The 18072-nt window shown below is 55.1% G+C and overlaps 6 protein-coding genes across 6 annotated transcripts; all 6 read left to right on the top strand.

The window, feature by feature from the left end:
• Nucleotides 1-461: 461 nt before the first annotated feature.
• BESB_050290 (SAG-related sequence) lies at nucleotides 462-1616 on the top strand (the record flags this gene model as incomplete). The annotated part of the gene is made up of 1 exon (XM_029363480.1): nucleotides 462-1616. One exon carries the CDS (start codon nucleotides 462-464, stop codon nucleotides 1614-1616), a length of 1155 nt encoding a protein of 384 aa, XP_029220846.1.
• Nucleotides 1617-3468: 1852 nt separating this feature from the next.
• On the top strand, nucleotides 3469-4602 carry BESB_050280 (SAG-related sequence; the record flags this gene model as incomplete). The annotated part of the gene is made up of 1 exon (XM_029363479.1): nucleotides 3469-4602. The coding sequence occupies one exon, from the start codon at nucleotides 3469-3471 to the stop codon at nucleotides 4600-4602; it is 1134 nt and encodes a 377-aa protein (XP_029220845.1).
• Nucleotides 4603-6252: 1650 nt separating this feature from the next.
• On the top strand, nucleotides 6253-7371 carry BESB_050270 (SAG-related sequence; the record flags this gene model as incomplete). The annotated part of the gene is made up of 1 exon (XM_029363478.1): nucleotides 6253-7371. The coding sequence occupies one exon, from the start codon at nucleotides 6253-6255 to the stop codon at nucleotides 7369-7371; it is 1119 nt and encodes a 372-aa protein (XP_029220844.1).
• A 3458-nt stretch (nucleotides 7372-10829) lies between these two features.
• Nucleotides 10830-11759, top strand: BESB_050260 (SAG-related sequence; the record flags this gene model as incomplete). The annotated part of the gene is made up of 1 exon (XM_029363477.1): nucleotides 10830-11759. One exon carries the CDS (start codon nucleotides 10830-10832, stop codon nucleotides 11757-11759), a length of 930 nt encoding a protein of 309 aa, XP_029220843.1.
• Nucleotides 11760-13960: 2201 nt separating this feature from the next.
• Nucleotides 13961-14554, top strand: BESB_050250 (SAG-related sequence; the record flags this gene model as incomplete). The annotated part of the gene is made up of 1 exon (XM_029363476.1): nucleotides 13961-14554. One exon carries the CDS (start codon nucleotides 13961-13963, stop codon nucleotides 14552-14554), a length of 594 nt encoding a protein of 197 aa, XP_029220842.1.
• Nucleotides 14555-17331: 2777 nt separating this feature from the next.
• BESB_050240 (SAG-related sequence) lies at nucleotides 17332-17823 on the top strand (the record flags this gene model as incomplete). Its single annotated transcript, XM_029363475.1, has 1 exon — nucleotides 17332-17823. The coding sequence occupies one exon, from the start codon at nucleotides 17332-17334 to the stop codon at nucleotides 17821-17823; it is 492 nt and encodes a 163-aa protein (XP_029220841.1).
• Between the last annotated feature and the right edge of the window lie 249 nt (nucleotides 17824-18072).

The following is an 18072-nucleotide window of genomic DNA, read 5'->3' as shown; positions in this document are numbered from 1 at the left end:
CCAGGGACTCGGTTGGAAGGGTCATGCAGAATCGAACTTGCCAGGAGCTGCCTGATTCGCATCTTTTTTTAAGACATCAAGGTTGCGTTTAAAGAGCTGCTGTTCCAGTGCACCACACTGGAAACGATTGCTGGAGACATCGTAGGGACTAGCACTCCGTTCCGAATGCGACCACCTACCATCAGGGCAGTCCCCCCTCACCTGAGTCGATTGTGCGACGCGCGTCATGTTGGAAAGCCAAGTCCATGAGGCGCCGTGAGAAACAGGGAGTGTAGCGGCACCAGCAAATGCCCCTGGCAATGACGCAACGCGAATAACTTCTGCGCCGCTGCAGTATGAAATCAACACTGCGCTCCAGAACCATCTTCATCCTGTCCCACTGTCATTCAGAGTCACGAATTCCCGCGTCGTCTCCATCATCATCCTCATCGTCATCAACGCCTCGCTCCTTGGCTTCCACCATGGCCCCTGTTTCCGCCTTACTCTGTCCCCTGCGACAGATGTTCAACGGCCATCGAATGCGGCGGAAGCAGTCGCTGGGTTCGCTCGGTAACCTTGCCACGGTATTGCTTGTGGCAACTGTGGTCGCCCCTTTATGGCCCCAGTATGCTACTGCGACCAGTCCAACCCGGCGGGATTTAGCGCGAACCGACCAATCCCTTTGTGTTCAGAGCGGCCAGAAGACTACGTGTATATGCAAAGACGAGAGTGCCCCTTCCGTCGCGGGGACTGCTACAATCTCAGCAAGTGTCACAACACTTCATCTCCAGTGCAAACCCTCAAGCCTTGCGTATGCGCCCGACGGGCTCAGTGATGCAACAGTGTGTCCAGTCGGAACAGAACAGGTCTACAATTGCAAAGCAAAGAACCAAGGAACCAAACCGTGCGTAGCGTTGTCCACCATCCTTGTTGGGAATGTCACGCCCGCGTGGACGGCCGAAACCGAAGCGCAAGACGGCACTTTTAAATCTCTAGTTGTCACTAAAGCCAACCTCCCCTTTGTGGACAAGCAGTTCGTGGTCGGTTGTGTCAAAGAGGAGAATGCTGCTTGCACTGTGGCGGTGGCGGTCAACGCAAGACCGACAGAGAAGACAGGCCAGACCGTCACTTGCGCATATGGAGAGAACAGCAACCTCACGCCCCAGACGGTGGCACTGAACCCGTCAAACAGGAGCTTCACTCTGGTGTGCGGCGAGGACGGAGAAGTGGTGCCTGCGAACTACCAGGCGTCGTTCTGCCCTGTTGGTGCAGAAAAGAGGGACGACCAGAGCGGTGCGTGCACCGAGAGCTACTCACAGATTCTGCCCGCATATGAGACTAGTTGGTGGAGAAACGATGGAGGAAAGTCTTCATATACGCTCACCATTCCGGCGGACAAGTTCCCGGAGACTGAGGCGAAACTGAACATTCGTTGCCAGAAGAAGGGTGCTTCAAGCAGCAACCGGAGTGAGGCGCCAGCTACACCGAACCCGAGCGTGTGCAGCGTTGATGTGACAATCGAGGGCGTTAAAGCCTCTAGTTCTGCGCCTGTGGGCGTGTGGATCGGGATCAACTTCGTTAGCTGCTTCTCTGTCGGAGCGGCCGTAGTCGTGGCTTCACTCGCGCGGATGCTTTGAGCAGCGTGGTTCTCCGAGACTGCCAGAAGCAGTTCACCAACCGCATCGCGCCGCGACGCGTGTTGATATGGTTGCTTCATCTTCGCTCTTTGGTCTTTTAGGACACGAGCTTCTCTATTGCAAGACTGTTCTTACGGCGACATAAAAGTATTGTGGCTGAACCACCTCCTAGCGTGACCCTCCTAGGCGACCGGGGGGTGCGTTTACTCAAAGGCGTCGCTCGCTCATCGAAAGGGTCAAGACGAGGAAAGTCCCGTAGTTGCCGTCCAGTTCCGCTGCGAAGAGTCCGCTAGCCTCGTCTCCACGGTACGCGGCTCGGGCACTGCCCTAGGGCTGTGCCTCGCCAGCAGCCTCTCAAAGTGAAAAGAACAAGACAGAAAGCAGCTGACCTGGAATTCACGGGGCCGCAATGCGTTCGAACCGTGCAGCGCCTTGGGCACAGATGGAATTTTCGGCCATGGCAAAAACCTCTTGAAGCCTTCCCTGTTTGAGGGCTAGTGGTGCGTCCGAATCCTTGGTGCTCTGGGGGTGCCGACTGCCCGTTCTCCTTCATGCTTGAGTTTTCTGTCTCTAGGCAAGATACTCTTCATGACGGACTCTTTACCTATGTCTGCTGCGCCGAGCTCGCGCTGATGCACCGAGATGCTCGACCGTCAGGTGTGTCAGTGTCGTTCGCTGCAGTGTGAGGCTGCACCGTCGTTGCCCGTACGAACTAGAAGGCTGATAGCCCGGATTGCCTTGCGTACACTAGGTTCTGCATCCGCGTGGAACATTTCTTGTAACCATCTCTCTTGCGGCCATCTGGATCACTATGCAAAACCGAGCGACGGGCATAACAAGACTGCAGCTACACGGCGATGGAAGTTGAGCGCGAAGCTGGCCTGAGGAACCCCTTCCCTTGCGTAACACGATATGTGACCTTCGTGGAACAATGCTACGATAATTATCAGTCAGCGTCAAGAGGAAACGTGCACGGGGGGAAGGTAGATTACAGAACAGTCGCCACGTACAAGCCCACGTACACATCGCAAGTTTGTCGGGTTGGGAGCGTATGGCGACGGGGTCTTCAAAATGCGTACGTCTGGTAAAAATCAGACGTGGACCCGACAGCCTTGCTACTGCCCGCACTCGCTGCAGTCGCACTCGACAACTGGCATGTGCAAATAGAGGTCATCTGGTGTTATTGCGGCGGTGCCTTCAGCCACCTTTTTCTCAAGAGAAAGTGGCAGGTGAGCATCGGCAGTGTGAACAACGGGACACCAGTCACGGTGGCTCCAGTGAGGATGGCGACGCCAGGCATCTAGCCGCTAAAAAATTCAGTTTAAATCATCATGCGTGCACAATTTCGGTGAGTCCATGCATGTTTACTCTATACCCGGCTGTTATTCAAGACCGGCGCTCCCTTTACAGCCAGGTCAGCGAGCGATCACCTCGGACGAGACCCGCCTCCTCGCCGCGAATCAATAGACGCACGCCCGCGTCGCCGGCTGGGAGGCGGAGGCGCTTGCACAGGGAATCGAATTGTGAAGGGAACGTCGGCGAGCATTGACACCTGAATCAACTATGCTTTTCTTATGCTGACACTCGTTAGCATTGTTCCCAAAACTTCGTCCACGGCACTTCTGCCATCAACGTCTGACTGGCCCTCTTCTGGACAGTGGCATGCTCTCTTCATGCTGCGTTCTGTTCCTGCTACTAATCTGACCCAGGTCAACAGGCCTCGCAGTGTTCATGTAGAAGGGCCCTTTTACATCCCTGCTTGAAGGCAGCGTCACGTGCACTTCGCGGAGTCGTGCAGTGCGCCTTAAAAATTGGATAAAACCCTCTGAGTCAAATACGTGCATCGGACGCTATGACACATATCTCATGCGGGCTTCCTCAGAGAGGCCAGGTCCCGGTCACGGCGCTGCAGCTAAGGACGCCGGCCAAACGGGCATTACTTCTGTTCAGTGGATTAATAGTGGACGTGGTTTCACTTTTTCCGCTGGAAACTGAGGTTCTCTTACCTTCCTTCGTCGGTGCGAGGGCGGCTGCGACGCATCCGTGTCTGGATGCGTCGGGAAAGACCACCTGCACATGCTCGGCGAGCGGAACAGAGTCGCTAAGCGCCACCATATCAGAGACAAAACACACGCTAGAGGTTGTATGCAAAACCTCTACCATGACGTATGCTCCAGATGGTTTGAAAGGAACAAACGTATGCGTGGCGAGTACGCAGAAGCTGACTGCTTGCAAGGACTGCAAGATATCGAACCAGTGCAAGGACATCAACAAGGTTCTGTCCGGCACAGCGAACGTGAAGTGGCAGCCGGAGACACCAGTGAGCGGAGACACGTCTAGATCCCTAACCATACCAAAGAACAATTTCCCGTACGTCGACCAGGCGTTTAAGGTGGGCTGCCTGGAAAGCTCCGGTGGCGACACTGTAAAGTGCACCGTAACGGTAAAAGTCGAGGCGAGAAAAACTACGAATGAAAACAACACCGTGACCTGTGCGTATGGAAAAGAAAGCAATGAAACACCTGAAGCAATCACTCTCACGCCCGCCAACAACTCCTTGACTCTGTTGTGCGGGAAGGACGCAGAGGTGCTGCCCCAGAACTACGAGGTGAGCTTTTGCCCGAACGAGGATGCGGAAAAAGATGTTTCCACGTCCTGCAGTAGCGACTACAAGACTATTCTGCCAGACTACGTAGGCAGCTGGTGGAAAACGGATGTGGAGAAAGGAGCCTTCACACTGGAGGTTCCGAAGGACAAGTTCCCGGAAGCACCTGCGAAGATTCGAGTGGGATGCCGAACGACGGCTGATGTGAAAAGAGGAAATATCAACGATGAGCCTGAATTGAAGTCGAGTATCTGTAACGTGGATGTGACGATCGAAGGCACTGGACCGCAAAGCGCTTCCGCCTCTCCGGTGTCCTCCACGAGCATCGTTTCGGTTTTGTTAGGCCTCGTCGGGAGTGGTATGCTGGCCTCCCGTGCGTAGGGCCTCGAGTCCGCCTGCCTGCTGTTCACAATACGCTAAACTAAAAGAGAGAAGGCAGCCTTGTGACTACTCTGGACGTTTGCTGAAGAGTCTATCTATTCGGACGGGAATGTGGCTGTAGGAACCATCAGACGATGCGCAGGAGATTTATATGCAGAAGCAGGAACACGCAATAATGCCAGCGCGCAATCAAGCCGGTAATATTCACGCCCGCACAAAGTCAGGTCGCCGTATGGCCTGCAGTCGATACCTGGAAAAGAAGCTACTTCGGGAAGCGGAGAGGAGCATGACGAAGGAATGTGACAACAGGGCGACTAGTCAAGGAGTTGCTTAAAAGTACCCGCGGGCTGCACCCTGCATCGAGGGCAGAGCGAATGTGAGGCACAAGTGACTGTCTTGACTGGAGTTCGCCGCTGGCGGTGATAGTACGATCGCGCGGGAGAGAACGCGCTGCAAACAGTCCCAGAATGTGACTACGCATGCAGACGTACCCTCACTGATGCAGGCCGACTGCGCCGACGTGCGGCTGAATGACCAGTGGCGTCCTTCTGTTTGGAACCAGTACCGCTCATGCACGGTGTTGAGTTCTGAGGCAGGGCTGCGGTTGTGGTGCTAGACCTCACGCGCCTCGGTTCAGCCGCCATGCCGATGGTACAGTATACTTTAGGAGGATCTGTCACACTCTACCGCCAATCACATCAACACTGGAACAGGTGCGCTGTTTCTGGAGCAGTACTCAATTCGAGTATGGCGCTGTCGAGGGCGCCAGGTCACCTGGGACGATAGGCTATATACGCGGTGCTGCACGAGGCTGCGCCGTCCACCAGGGACGGACCGGAGTAGCGCAACTAGAAGCTCGACAGGATACGATTACAACCAGTTGAAGTCCTACACATGCAGCATGGGATCAAGAAGCATGTGGGTGCCGCCCCAGCTGAGTCGGCGTCTTACGCGCGATGTCGTCAGTTACAGAAGAGACCCCGACGGCCAAAACAGTGCAGCGCCGTGACACTGTGAAACTGTGTCGGATGAAGGCGAGGGATTTGCCTGTATGCAGCGGCACCGAATGCCTTCATGGAGAAGGGTGAACGCGCTACAAGGCTACCATTGGCGGGCGTCGGCTTGCATGCGCTCACACCCGGTCTTGCCAGGAGGCGCGCAGGGGAGGGACAGGCCTGCCTGCTTTGGAAGGGTCATTCAGAATCGGACTCACCCCGGAGTGTCTGTTTTCTCATTTCTGACGACGCAGCATCGAACAAAATAGAGGCCGTCCGCCTGCGTTGCCTCCACGGCGCCGCTGCTTCGTTTTCTTTTACTGGACTCGATTGCTGGGCATGGCAGGGCGACTAATAATCCGTTTCGTTCGCGCACTACGAGTGGAGGAGCTGCGCTAACCAGCGTCGATTGTGGTGCGCCCGGGTCGGCCGCGTCATTTTGGAAGTCCAAGTCCATGAGTCGCCATCAGAAAACAGGGAGTCCAGCGACTGCAAGGCCGCTGGCGTACATTCCCGTGGAGATGATGCTACACGCTTGAACGTTTTTCTGCGGCGCTCCGGGTCCCAAATTCAGGCTGGTAGTCGCGACAAGCTTCCTCCTGCGGCATAATTTTTGCGCATCCTTTCCTTCCTCAACAATATCATCGTTTTCACCATGGCAGCTTCATCTGCACTACGCTCCCGAGAACCGCAGCACACAATAATCCGGCGAGGCATGCGGCGAAAGCGGTCTGCGGGTTCGTTGACGGACCTGCTCGCGGCATTCGTTCTCGTGAGTACGGCTGCTCTCTTGGGCCGCTACTACACGGTAGCCGTCGGCTCATCTGAGGGGGGTTCCGCACACGCCGAGCAATCCATTTGTATCAAGGATAGCGCAAAGACGACTTGCACATGCACAAAAAAAGACTCTTCATCGGAGAAGGGGACCGCGACACTCTCAGCATCCCTGGCGACGCTCAATCTTCAGTGCAAAGGAGGCCTGTACTATGCACCAGACAAGCTCAAAGGCACAACAGTGTGCCCAGGGAACGCGAAGGACGTTCACAATTGCACGCAGCCCTGTTTGGACCTTAAGAATGTATTGACGGGTACCAGCGTCCCCAGCTGGAAAGGTGGTGAGCCTGAAGGCGAGGAGGGCAAAACCCTCACCGTCGCTCCAGAGAACCTCCCTTTTGTGAACAAGCAGTTCGTGGTCGGTTGTGTCAAAGAGGAGAATGCCGCTGCTTGCACTGTGGCGGTGGCGGTCAACGCAAGACCGACAGAGAAGACAGGCCAGACCGTCACTTGCGCATATGGAGAGAACAGCAACCTCACGCCCCAGACGGTGGCACTGAACCCGTCAAACAGGAGCTTCACTCTGGTGTGCGGCGAGGACGGAGAAGTGGTGCCTGCGAACTACCAGGCGTCGTTCTGCCCTGTTGGTGCAGAAAAGAGGGACGACCAGAGCGGTGCGTGCACCGAGAGCTACTCACAGATTCTGCCCGCATATGAGACTAGTTGGTGGAGAAACGATGGAGGAAAGTCTTCATATACGCTCACCATTCCGGCGGACAAGTTCCCAGAGACTGAGGCGAAACTGAACATTCGTTGCCAGAAGAAGGGTGCTTCAAGCAGCAACCGGAGTGAGGCGCCAGCTACACCGAACCCGAGCGTGTGCAGCGTTGATGTGACAATCGAGGCCGCTGCTGCATCCAGTTCCTCTCCAGCCTTGGCAGTCACGCGCTTGCTGCTTGTGGTCACTGTCGCTGGTGTAATTTCCACGGTCATGTTTTAGCTCACACGGTGCTTCTGAGAGGAGATTGGCACTGTTCAGAATTCAGCATGTTTGCACGCACAGCCGCGTCTGCAGAAGAAGACTTTGACTTTTTTTAATGTGCACTCGCTGACAATAAAATGAGAGCGCATCCGATACTCTGGAAAGGTCCTGATCGTCTAGAATGGGCCATGTTTAGTCATGTGGCTGCTCCCACCATCCCTATGGAGGAAGGGAATCTAGGGTAGGGGCTGTGGGCGCAGAATGCGTTTTTTTCCAAGCTCGCCCTCAGTCGGTTAAACACGAGCGCAACCGAGAACCGTGGACACGTGCCAACCATGGAGAAGAAGCTAGGTTACATCGTGTGCGGACACAGAACGGGAGGCCTAAACTAGTGAACGGTGGCCTACGTACATGACAGAAGATACCTTTCGAAGACGTGTGACAGAGGAGGCCAAGTGGCAAGAGGGTACGGAGGAGGACACAGATGTTCCTAGCACCACCACAGTACCAGAGGCCAATCTTCCCTACGTCGACTGGGAATTCAAGGTGGGCTGCCTCGATAAACCAAAAGGCACGACAATGAAGTGTACCTCAACAGTTAAAGTCAAGGTGAGGGCAAAAATAGAAACAAAAAATACCGAGACATGCGCATACGGACAGCAACGATGTTCATGAGACCATCACCCTTAGCGCCGCGAGCAACTCCTTCACTTTGTTGCCAGGGACTGACGGCGACGTGCTGCCTCCAAACTACCAGGCGAAGTACTGCCCGATCGATGACGCCGAGGGAGATGTTTTCTCTTCCTGCAGTGGCGATTACGTACCAGGTTACGGAAACAACTGGTGGAGCCCGAATGTGAAAAACCGCGCCTTCACACTGGAGGTTCCGATGAACGAGTTCCCAGAGCAAAGTGCAGTGATTCGAGTGGAATGTGAGAGGAGGACTGCTGCGACCGGACTCGACAGCAAAGAAGACTCTCATCTGAAGCCTACTGGTGCAACGTTGGAGTCACCAGTGAAGGTATTGCGCCGACGTCTGCTGCCTCCGTTGTCCGTGTGTACCCCCGGCATGAATACCCTGGTGTGCGGATCATCTGGCGTGGTTCTCGCGTGTAGCAGCTGTGCCCGGGGCACGTGGCGGCGTTGCCAACAGAGGCGGCGTGTTGAGAATAGTGTGGGTCTGTACGCCGACCTCAGTTTGGTTGCGCGTGTGCTTTCCGCACTACCCAGATGTCATTTAAATGATTGATGATAGAGAGTGGTGAAGGCGCAGCTGGTGTGTGACACTTCACCAGTGCGCACGAACGCAGGACTGTGACGTGGGTGAACATGAGTGAAAGGCAGAATGCTGAACGCTGATAGTTTCAAGATCAGATTCATATACGCAGATCTGCTGCTAGGTGCTGCTCATCGCATTGCAGGTTGAAGGTCATGAATCGATCAGGGAACGTAGCGTACTCCAGGTCCTGGCAGTTTGGCTGAGTTGCACACACTGTAGCACTTTCGTCAGTGCAGTGGGTTGCATGTATGCAGCCCCCCCAGCGACGCAAGTAGTCATGCGCCTTTACTCCCAGCTTCACTGGTATTTTTGGGGGCAGCACAACAAACCCATGGGTCGGGAAAATAAATTTGCTTGGGAACTGCGTTCGTTGCCGTGCAGCGAATGCTACACTTGCGGGACAGAAGACGTCATATAACGTAGTTGGTTTTCGACGGGACGGTGGAATGCTGTTACATTGATTAGTATCCAGAGCGTTAAGAGCACAGATTACGTGAACCGCTCTCCGTATGGCGTATGCGGGCTTCCTCAGTTCTGCATACAAAGATTCAGGGGACGACAGAGTTATCGCCCCGCAGGCAACACGGGTCCACTTCGATTCGAGAAAGGAGCAACTCTTCGAGAAGCAAAACTTTTGGGCCCCCAGTATTTGCTTGCTCAGAGTCATGCAACCGTGGCAAAAGCCGAAACAAGATGTTCACTTCATGCTTTGGCTCTCGAAGCGCAGATGCGGCAAGGCTCTCTCGTCTCCTCCTGGTAATGCGTACTCCAAACGGTAAGTCTTCCTCAAATGAAGCGATGTGGCCTCTGACTCAGATTACGCTCGCAGCAATTCTCAACTGCATTCGCCCGAAGGGATGGATGAGTCTTAGGCCGCAACCTCAGTTACAGGCATCACAAATGGAAACAACGCGCTCTACGTATTCCTCAAGCAGGCGGCATGAGCTCACCGTTCCAACGCTTGACGCTCGTTGACGTGTTCAGGAGTTGCGCCGCATATATTTGCCTTGAATATAGGAGAAACTGTGACTTGTCCGTTGCCCACCTCCCCCCTCCGCCTGCTTCCGGCAACGAACACCTCCTCCTTGCACCTGCGAAGTCGTTGCACTTTCCGTGTCGAACGCGAGACACATCATAAGCATCCTCCGGCAATTTATTTTCACAACGCCGCGCAGCTCTATACGATAGGGCGGCGCAAGGGAAAGTGACAAGGCCGTACCGCAACGACAGGCAGCTGCGCTACTCTTGCGGTTTCGTCAGGGAGGCTAGCTGAAGCGAACGGAACCGCCACGCGCCACCATGGCACTTGGATCGGCGCTCAGCCTCCGAGCTCAGGTGTCTCGTCGTGGGCGGGGGGGGGGGGGGGGGGGGGGCCAGGGAAAGGGGGGTTGAGAGAACGCGCTTTGTCCGCTGGACCCCCAGGCTCGCGGTTTCACACAACCCGTTGCCGGGAGCGTCGTCCGGTCCACGTCAAACGCTGTGCTACCATACCAGAAGGCAGGTGCGCGCTGAAACAGAGGTAGAAGATATATTCTTGTCGAGATCCATTTTCGCTTCGGTACCCCATTTCCGATGCTCCGGGGAACTGCGTCGGCGGAACTGCGGCGGTGCACTGTCTGGGAAGGAGGCGCAGGACGTAATTCCTCGGTGCTGCGGCTGTCTCGGGGACTTTTCGCTTTTTCTTCACTGGTTTCACTTCCGGAGGAACGCAAGATTCACCACGCACTTGATGGGATATCTGCGGTGGTGCGCATACTTTCTGCCCCCCCGGTGCGCCGACCTGCTTTCATTTTCGCTCTAGGCTGTGCAGGGGCGTCCGTCCCTGATTCCCCACCAGCAATGCCGCCCTAATCGTACAGAAGGGATCGGATGCTGCTACGACTGCGTGGCAGGATGTTCTCCTCGCGCTATCTCAAGCGTGGATGCTGAACAGGCAGATATGTCTCCATCTGGACAGCCTCATCGTTCCAGAGAGTTCCCGAAGATGGTGCCTGTCTCCAGTAACGGGTACCGACGTTTCGGTGCTTCCATCGGGCCTGCACACCGAACCTTGCGGTGTAGAGTGTCGCCGTTGCTTTTTCGCCCGGTAACAGCGTACACTATCATGCTAACGGCAGTGCTGTGCTTCGAGTCATCTATTCTGTCTGTAGTGTCGACTGCTGAAAAGCCTGTATCCGGCTGCGAAATCACGGACAACATGACCCTGTGTACTTGCGACGCATCTGACGGCAGTCCTCAAAATCTGGAAGCACGCCTCTCAGCCAGCCACAAGGAGCTCAAGCTCCTCTGTAAGGACGGACTAAGGTATGCCCCAGACGGGCTGATGAGCTTGATGGTGTGCCCTATGAAGGCGGCGGATCTGGGGAAGTGCAAAGCCGTAAGCGACGGCGCGAAACCCATCGACGTCAAAGAACTGCTCTCCTGGCATCCCGCCAACGTGCTGTGGAAGGTGGACGCCACAGCAGCCCAGGACGTTCCGAGAGTTCTGGCCATTACAGAGAAGAGCCTTCCGTCCGTCGACAGGAAGTTCATTGTCGGGTGTCTGAAAGGAAACGAAGACACCGCCCAGTGCACACTGACAGTGACGGTGAAGGCAAAAGCAACCTGGAGGACCAGTCGCACAGTTAGCTGTGCCTACGGCAAGGAAAGCAATGGAACTCCTCAGTCCATCATCCTGACCCCGGCGGAGCGGAGCTACACTCTCGTGTGTGGAGCGGACGGCGAAATTGTCCCAAACAACTACAAAGAAGTGTTCTGTCCCGTCGGCACGCCGTCGAGTGACCGGGATCCTAGATGCTATGACAGGTATGCAGCGGTTTTACCGGGCTACGAAAAAAAGTGGTGGCACGAAGGCGCGAACAATTCGTTCACATTTGCTGTTCCCGAGGACAGCTTCCCTGACAAAGAAGCATCGATCAGTGTTCGGTGCCGGAAGAAGCAACAGAACAAAGACCCAGCTGCACCTTTGGTGGAATCGGCGGCAAGCGTGTGCAGCCTGAGCATCAAAGTCGAGGGAGTCGGGAGAACCAGATTCATGCCTAATATCTCAGCCCCTCGTACTGTCGATCGCTTCGGTGTCGCCTCCGGCGGAGCCTTTTTTCTTACTTCACTGGCGCAGATACTGTGAACTGCGAACTGCATGGGCTGCGAGACCCCCGGTGCGAGGGTGAACGGCAGGCGTCAGCGGCGTTCTTTTCCTCTGACCGTGGACAAATGGGCAAGCCCAGCCTGTTGCCTGTGCAGCCGTACTTCGCGGAGACCTCGACGCTACCGCCCGCTCAGAAAAAGGGTCCACTGTGCCGTCTAAAACTGTGTTTGTCGCGGGTTTTATAGCGCCGTCTGCGCAGTCTGTCTCATCTGTCTCACAATGGGGGCGGAAAGTCCTTGGCATGTGAACCAACGGTTCGGGGAAATCATCAGCGGAAGAAAACAAACCAGGGGGATTTCGAGTGGGCGCTACGACAGTGGTGCGAGCAAAGTGCTTTTTTATGTGTCACGTCACAGCTGCGTTGTATTCTTGCTCTCCGAACAGGGGGTGCCCTTCCTCTTTGCTGTGACGCCCTTCTCTAGACCTTCCGTGGCTCTTAGAGGCGTTGCCGGTATTTGACTGCTTTCCAAGAGCTTCCGGGATAGCGGATGAGATCCTGGAAACGACGGTGGAAGGCTCTCGCAGAAGAATGCCGGCAGCCATTCTCGGATGCCGTGGCATTTTTGATGCCTGCGATTGTGTTTAGGTCGATTATCAGAGGGGGAACCAGCACAAATCCTCAATTCCCGTTGGCGATGGCATCGATACTCATTGCAAGTGTATCTTGCGCGCGCCACCCGCGCGGTTTACTCCAGTAGACGGCGTTGTTTTGCTGTTCGCTCCAGAACGCGTTTGTACAACGGCAGGAACATCCTTTCCCCCGCCGTGAAGCCGTCTACAATTCATCAGAGCAGATCTCTGCCTGATGCTTGTATTCTTACTTCGCTGTTTGCATCCATGTTTTCCAGAGCATTTCGGCGGCCTAGTCTCGGTCACGTTGCGTGCCAGGCGTAATGCAGGGGTCGCCTGCAGTGCTCACCGAGACTGACGCTTCCGAAATCAGCACGCTTCTTCTCCGCTCAAGAGGAGAACGCAGCGTCGTCGCTGCGTGCGGTAGATTGCGCGTGGACGCAGTTACTGCTCCACTGTGTCTGTCGCGTTTTTATGTCATTTTGACTCGTCGTTGCTTGGTAAAGCGGACAAAAGTGTGCCCAAATGGCCTCATCCCAGCCATGCGCATCTGCATTCAGTTCGATTAGTTGTCTTCGTGAGGGCGCGAGGGTGTGGTTAGTGAATTTAAGATCCGGCTTGTCATGTCAAGCCGTGAATTCCTGCGACAACGCACGCTTCAGCTGTCGCATGCTGACCCCTCGGGGAAGGGTAGCGACTACGTTGCGGCGTAGCGTAATCTTGCCCTGAAGGTGCCTGCCGACAGGAGCCTGGCAGCATCTGCCACGGCCGCCACGCCGGGCTTGCAAGACGCTTAGGCGTTACGCGAGTCACTCGTCCATGTCTGCACAAATCAAAGAACGCTCCTGTCTTCAGTAAAGCCGATATTCAAGAGGGGCGTTCCTGCCCTTGACGTGGACATGAGCAAAGTCTCCCCGTCCGGCCCTTGATCGACGTGGATTCGAGCGTGGGCAGCACTTCAGTTTTGCGTTGTAGGCAGCACAGCATCCGCTGCAGAGCGGTTGTTCATGCACGTCACACATGAAACTGCCAGTGTTACGACGACTTGACTTTGTTAATAACCGATTTTACGATCCGCATACAATGGCGTCCTGCAGCCGCATGCGCCCCTCTGTCACCTGTTCCTCGTTCCAGACGGATCGCGGAGCACAGCGGAGGCCCCGTGAGGTCTTTCGCATCCCGTTACCACTGATGCTGACTTTTGCACTGGTATGTTCACTCTTCTGCTCAGTAGAGGTCGTCGCCGGCGACCCAAAGACAGGTTGCGTGGTGACGAAGGGCGTGACCAAGTGCACGTGCGAAAAAGCTGAGGCAGAGGTACTGGAAGCGACAATCTCAGCAGAGAACAACGTGTTAAAGCTGCTCTGTAAAGAGGACATGAAGTGCGCGCCTAACCCCTTGACCACGACGAAGGTGTGTCCCCCCAAACGACCGAGTTGAAAGCTTGTAAGGATGAAGGCGATGAATGCATCGATCTTCGCACAGTGCTCTCAGGTGAGGACCCAAAGGCTGTCTGGAAAGAGGACTCGGAGCCTTCGTACACGTCAAGGGTTCTGACCGTCTCCCATAACAATCTACCGTACGTCGACGGGAAATTCGTCGTAGGATGCATGAACAACACACGAGACGTGACGAACTGCAAGGTTTCTGTGACGGTCGAGGCACGAGCAACGGACAAGACGGGTCAAGTCATCATATGTGCGTACGGAGCGAAGAGCAACCTGGCGCGCCCGAGCGTCACGCTCAGTCGTTCAAACAACGCCTTCACTTTGGTCTGCGGGAAGGGCGGAGATGTGATTCCGACAAACTACGAAGAAGCGTACTGCCCCCCCGTCAGCACCGATGGCAAGGAAGCCCTCGATACCTGCGCTGGCAACTACGCAACTATTCTGCCTGCATACAAGCCCAGCTGGTGGAGCAACAAGAAAGAAAAGACGTCGTACGAACTCTCCATTCCAGGCGATAAGTTCCCTGAGGAGGAGGTGACGTTCGTGGTGGGCTGCCGAAGAGCTTCCGGTGAGGATGCGGCCAAGGGCACCGGCTCTAGTGCAGAAAATCCTAGTGTCTGCTACGTGGATGTGAGAATCGAGGGCACTGGCAAGGTCAGTGCATCCCACGCACCTTTGGTCACAGGAATGTTCCTTGGCGTCTCCTTAGCCACTGCCGGCGTTGTGGTGTTCACTTCATTTGTGTCAAGGCTGTGAGGAAGGTTCAGCTGGTCGCTTACCGCAAGGACTTCCTGCCGAGTGAACTGTGTGCCCTTCGCTCTTGGAGAACTATAATCATTTCTGTTCAGAGGGTCATGAGCAGCCGGGACTCGGACAAGCCACTGTTAATTGTCGTAGCTGCAACTACCCTGTGTTCACACATGGAAACGACGCTGTTCTGCACAACCAGCGAATCAATAACGAATCTAGTTTCTGGTGATACCAATCTGTCTGCTCCCTGCTCCGCTCCTTCACGAGCAATAGTGGAAGACCTCGGAAGTTGGTGTGCGCGGGACTCAGTTCGAGCATGTTTGTTCTTCCAACGCAATATAAAGCGGCGACGCAAGAAGGGACGCGAAGACGACCAGGGCCGCTGGCAGTGGGCTGAACGCACGGTTTGTGGGATGATGGACGTTGGCGCTGAGACCTGTTCGGCGTGAATTCTAACAGGAGTTCCGATAGCTGCTTGACAACGGGTAGTGAGACTGGGAGTGCTGTGCGGCGACGGCCGTATACCCGGAGGCGTCTTCTACGGTCCTTGTCCTGGTTACGCCGTTCTGTATTCATCTTCCATGACACGGTGGGTAGTAGTGCACCTGTTCGATCGGGCAAAGCAGCCTCCATCGCGGACGTGTCCAGATATAGAACAGCCAATTTCGGCCTGGCCTCCCTGATCGCCAGTTCCTTTCCTCAGAAACTCGTTTAATCGTCAAGTGAGGCATGCTCAAGTTGCTAGGGAAAAGGCATCCGCTGCGCGCACTTACACAGTCACGCAGATAGAGAATACCTTAGCTCGGACAGCTTGGCAAGTCGTTTACTCCGATACCAATCATGAAGGCAATGCCCTGCTGTTGTCGCCTGAGCGCAGGAGTGTCTGGCTTGTAACAACAGTAAACCAAACTGATACAGACAGACTGTCTCCACACGTTCTTGTTCCAGCTGACGTATTACCTGTGACAGTCCACTAGCGTTCCTAACTGACTGTTGTTCAATAACAAGGGACTAATATACTCCGCAGAAAAGGCTGGGAGGTAATCCTGTCTCAGAGATGATCACTCCAGGTACGATGCCACTGACTGGCAGTTGCTGGCGGCGGTGCCGGTTGGCAACTTCAGTCACAAAAACCACGATAGGTGCACGATTCCTCCGGGTCCGCACCCCAGGGAAGATATCGACTTCTTCACCGTTGTCTGAGAGGTGTGGGAAACCACGAGCGCATTTCCGCATACTCGAAGATTTCCGGGCGCCAAGTTCTGTGTCGATAGGACAACGACGTGGAGTGGCCTTGGAGCCATCTAAGCGTCAGGCTCCCGCTAAAGAGACTCGCCTTTTTGAGAGACACACTGCGCCTAAGATGTCGGCAGGGCCAAGAATAGCCGAATGTCGTACTAGGAGAAAGCGGGCTGAGCAGTACAGGAACCTACTATGTTGGTCATACAGACAGAGCCAGCGTGTCCGCAAAACTGCCCTGGGGCCCCAGGAAAAAGGCTAGAAGGTGGTTGGTCCCAGGTATGACGAAGCGTGGCGTACTGATCTGGCAATGCTTTTCGAAAGCTTTTTCGCGGTCTTGGTCGCACATTGGAAGTATTGTCTCAGTCTCAAATTCCACCTCGGTGGCGACTGACCTGCTCGCTAAGCAGGGCATTTATTTTTGGGAGCTTCTCTCGCTCACAGTTCAGCATACGCTCGCTATGCCATATCCCCAGGGTGTGAATGGCAGCTAGCAACATTCCCTCTAGATCCGTGAGAGTCCCCTGCGATGCGAGAGCGGCAACGTGGCAAGCCCACACATCTCCTGAACATTTCCCAAACGTGTTTCACATGACTGCCCTCTTAGTTGCAGACACACGTCACTCTACAAGGGTTTGCGCCCAGGCACTCCATCGACGTCGGCTAGGCTCTCGCGCGAGGCGACGCCACGGACGGTCAGGGGGGTTCGCGAGGGTCAGACAAACAGCTTGCCAATCGATCACACACCTCTAAAATCACGAGGGCAAGGCCAGTTGTACAACGTCGAAAACTTGAATATTCTGTGGCGGTAATGTGCCAGTTTTGTCTATGCCTTCCTCACCAACTTGATTCTCTCTTCTCCGCCGCGCTCTGACACGAGCGACGACTCCAGTCCATAGTTCGATCGCAGGCAACTGCGTCAACAGCCAGGCATATGGCTCTAGCAGAATGAATTGAAGAACAAAGTCGCAGTGAGTTCGCATCTACTTTCAAAGACTGATTTCCTTAGAGTAAATTCCCGGTCCTGCGTGTCCCGTGACACCATGGCTAGCGCATCAACAACAAGATGCTCGCCATGCGCCTGCTACCGCGGGACACAAACGTGGCGATCGCGACGGCCTGTGCACTCGGCTGGCGTCATGGTGTCGGTAGCAGGACTGTTGCTTGTGACAACGCCCGCTGTGGCTCAGTATCAGCCTTTAGGCGTCACACTCTCAAAAGATACGACTCAGCTGGAGCTTTTGTGCAAAAGGAACCTCACGCACGCGCCGGAGGATTATCCACCTCGAAGGTCTGTCCAGCGGGCATTAAGGAATTGAACAAATGCAAGGCAAGCCCGGGCGCCCAAGACCAGGCATCCATTGAGCTTGGCGAGCGGATGTCTGGTAACACATTCGATGTAAACTGGACGCCTGGGACGACCGATGTGCAGACAGGGAAACCACTGGCCTTGAAACTCTCGAAGGACACCCCCCCCTGCGTCGAAGAAGCGTTCACGACAGGTTGCTCGAAATTATTTACAGGACCACTGCCATGTGACAGTAATGCTGAAGGCTAAAACAACAGTCACAACAGATCGGCAGGTAATGTGTGCTTACAGCAACTCTCAGACTCTCGTCTGTGGAGCCGATGGCGACATCCTTCCGCCCAACTACAACGAAGAGTATGGCGCTTTCGGCGTCTCCACGATAGACGCAAACGCATCCTGCAGCGGCAACTACTTATCAGTTTTCTCTGGCTACGACAAGAAATGGTGGAGAGAGGAACCTAAGGAAGCATTCACATTCGAGATCCCGGATGACCAGTTCCCTGAGAAAAACTCGATTCTGTTGGGATGTCAGCAGAAACCGGCTAGTGGGTTGTCAGGTGGCAAGGCCGCTGCCGGGGCCGGTGCCGGAGGCGGCCATGAGTGTAATGTGGATGAAACTATTGAAGGTGGGGGACCGGAGAGTCCCTCGTCTTCTTCAACGGGAGGGTCGAACATACTGCGTTTCCTCGCCAGCGCCGGTGCCGCAGTCTCCACTTTATCGGCTTAGGCTCGGTGGGAGAAAGTTTTCGAGGCGCTCTGGAAGGGCTAAGGATGGGGTCTCATAGTTGCAGCTGCCTCAACGTAAAGGGAGAATGTGGAGCAGCCTAAATGGTAGTACAAGGCTGGCATGGCGATCCGGGCAAATACTGCGCCATAATTGTTTTGATAGCGCTAGCAGAGAAGATGCAGATCTGCAAGGCAAATAACCGCGACAGGTTTTCGCGCGGAGTTCCGCTCCGCTTCGTCCCTGCATAGC

Source organism: Besnoitia besnoiti, chromosome III, assembly GCF_002563875.1.
Source record: "Besnoitia besnoiti strain Bb-Ger1 chromosome III, whole genome shotgun sequence".
Classification (NCBI taxonomy): Eukaryota; Apicomplexa; class Conoidasida; order Eucoccidiorida; family Sarcocystidae; genus Besnoitia; species Besnoitia besnoiti.
The sequence above is the reverse complement of the archived record's forward strand: the minus strand, read 5'-3'. Positions and strand labels throughout refer to the sequence as shown.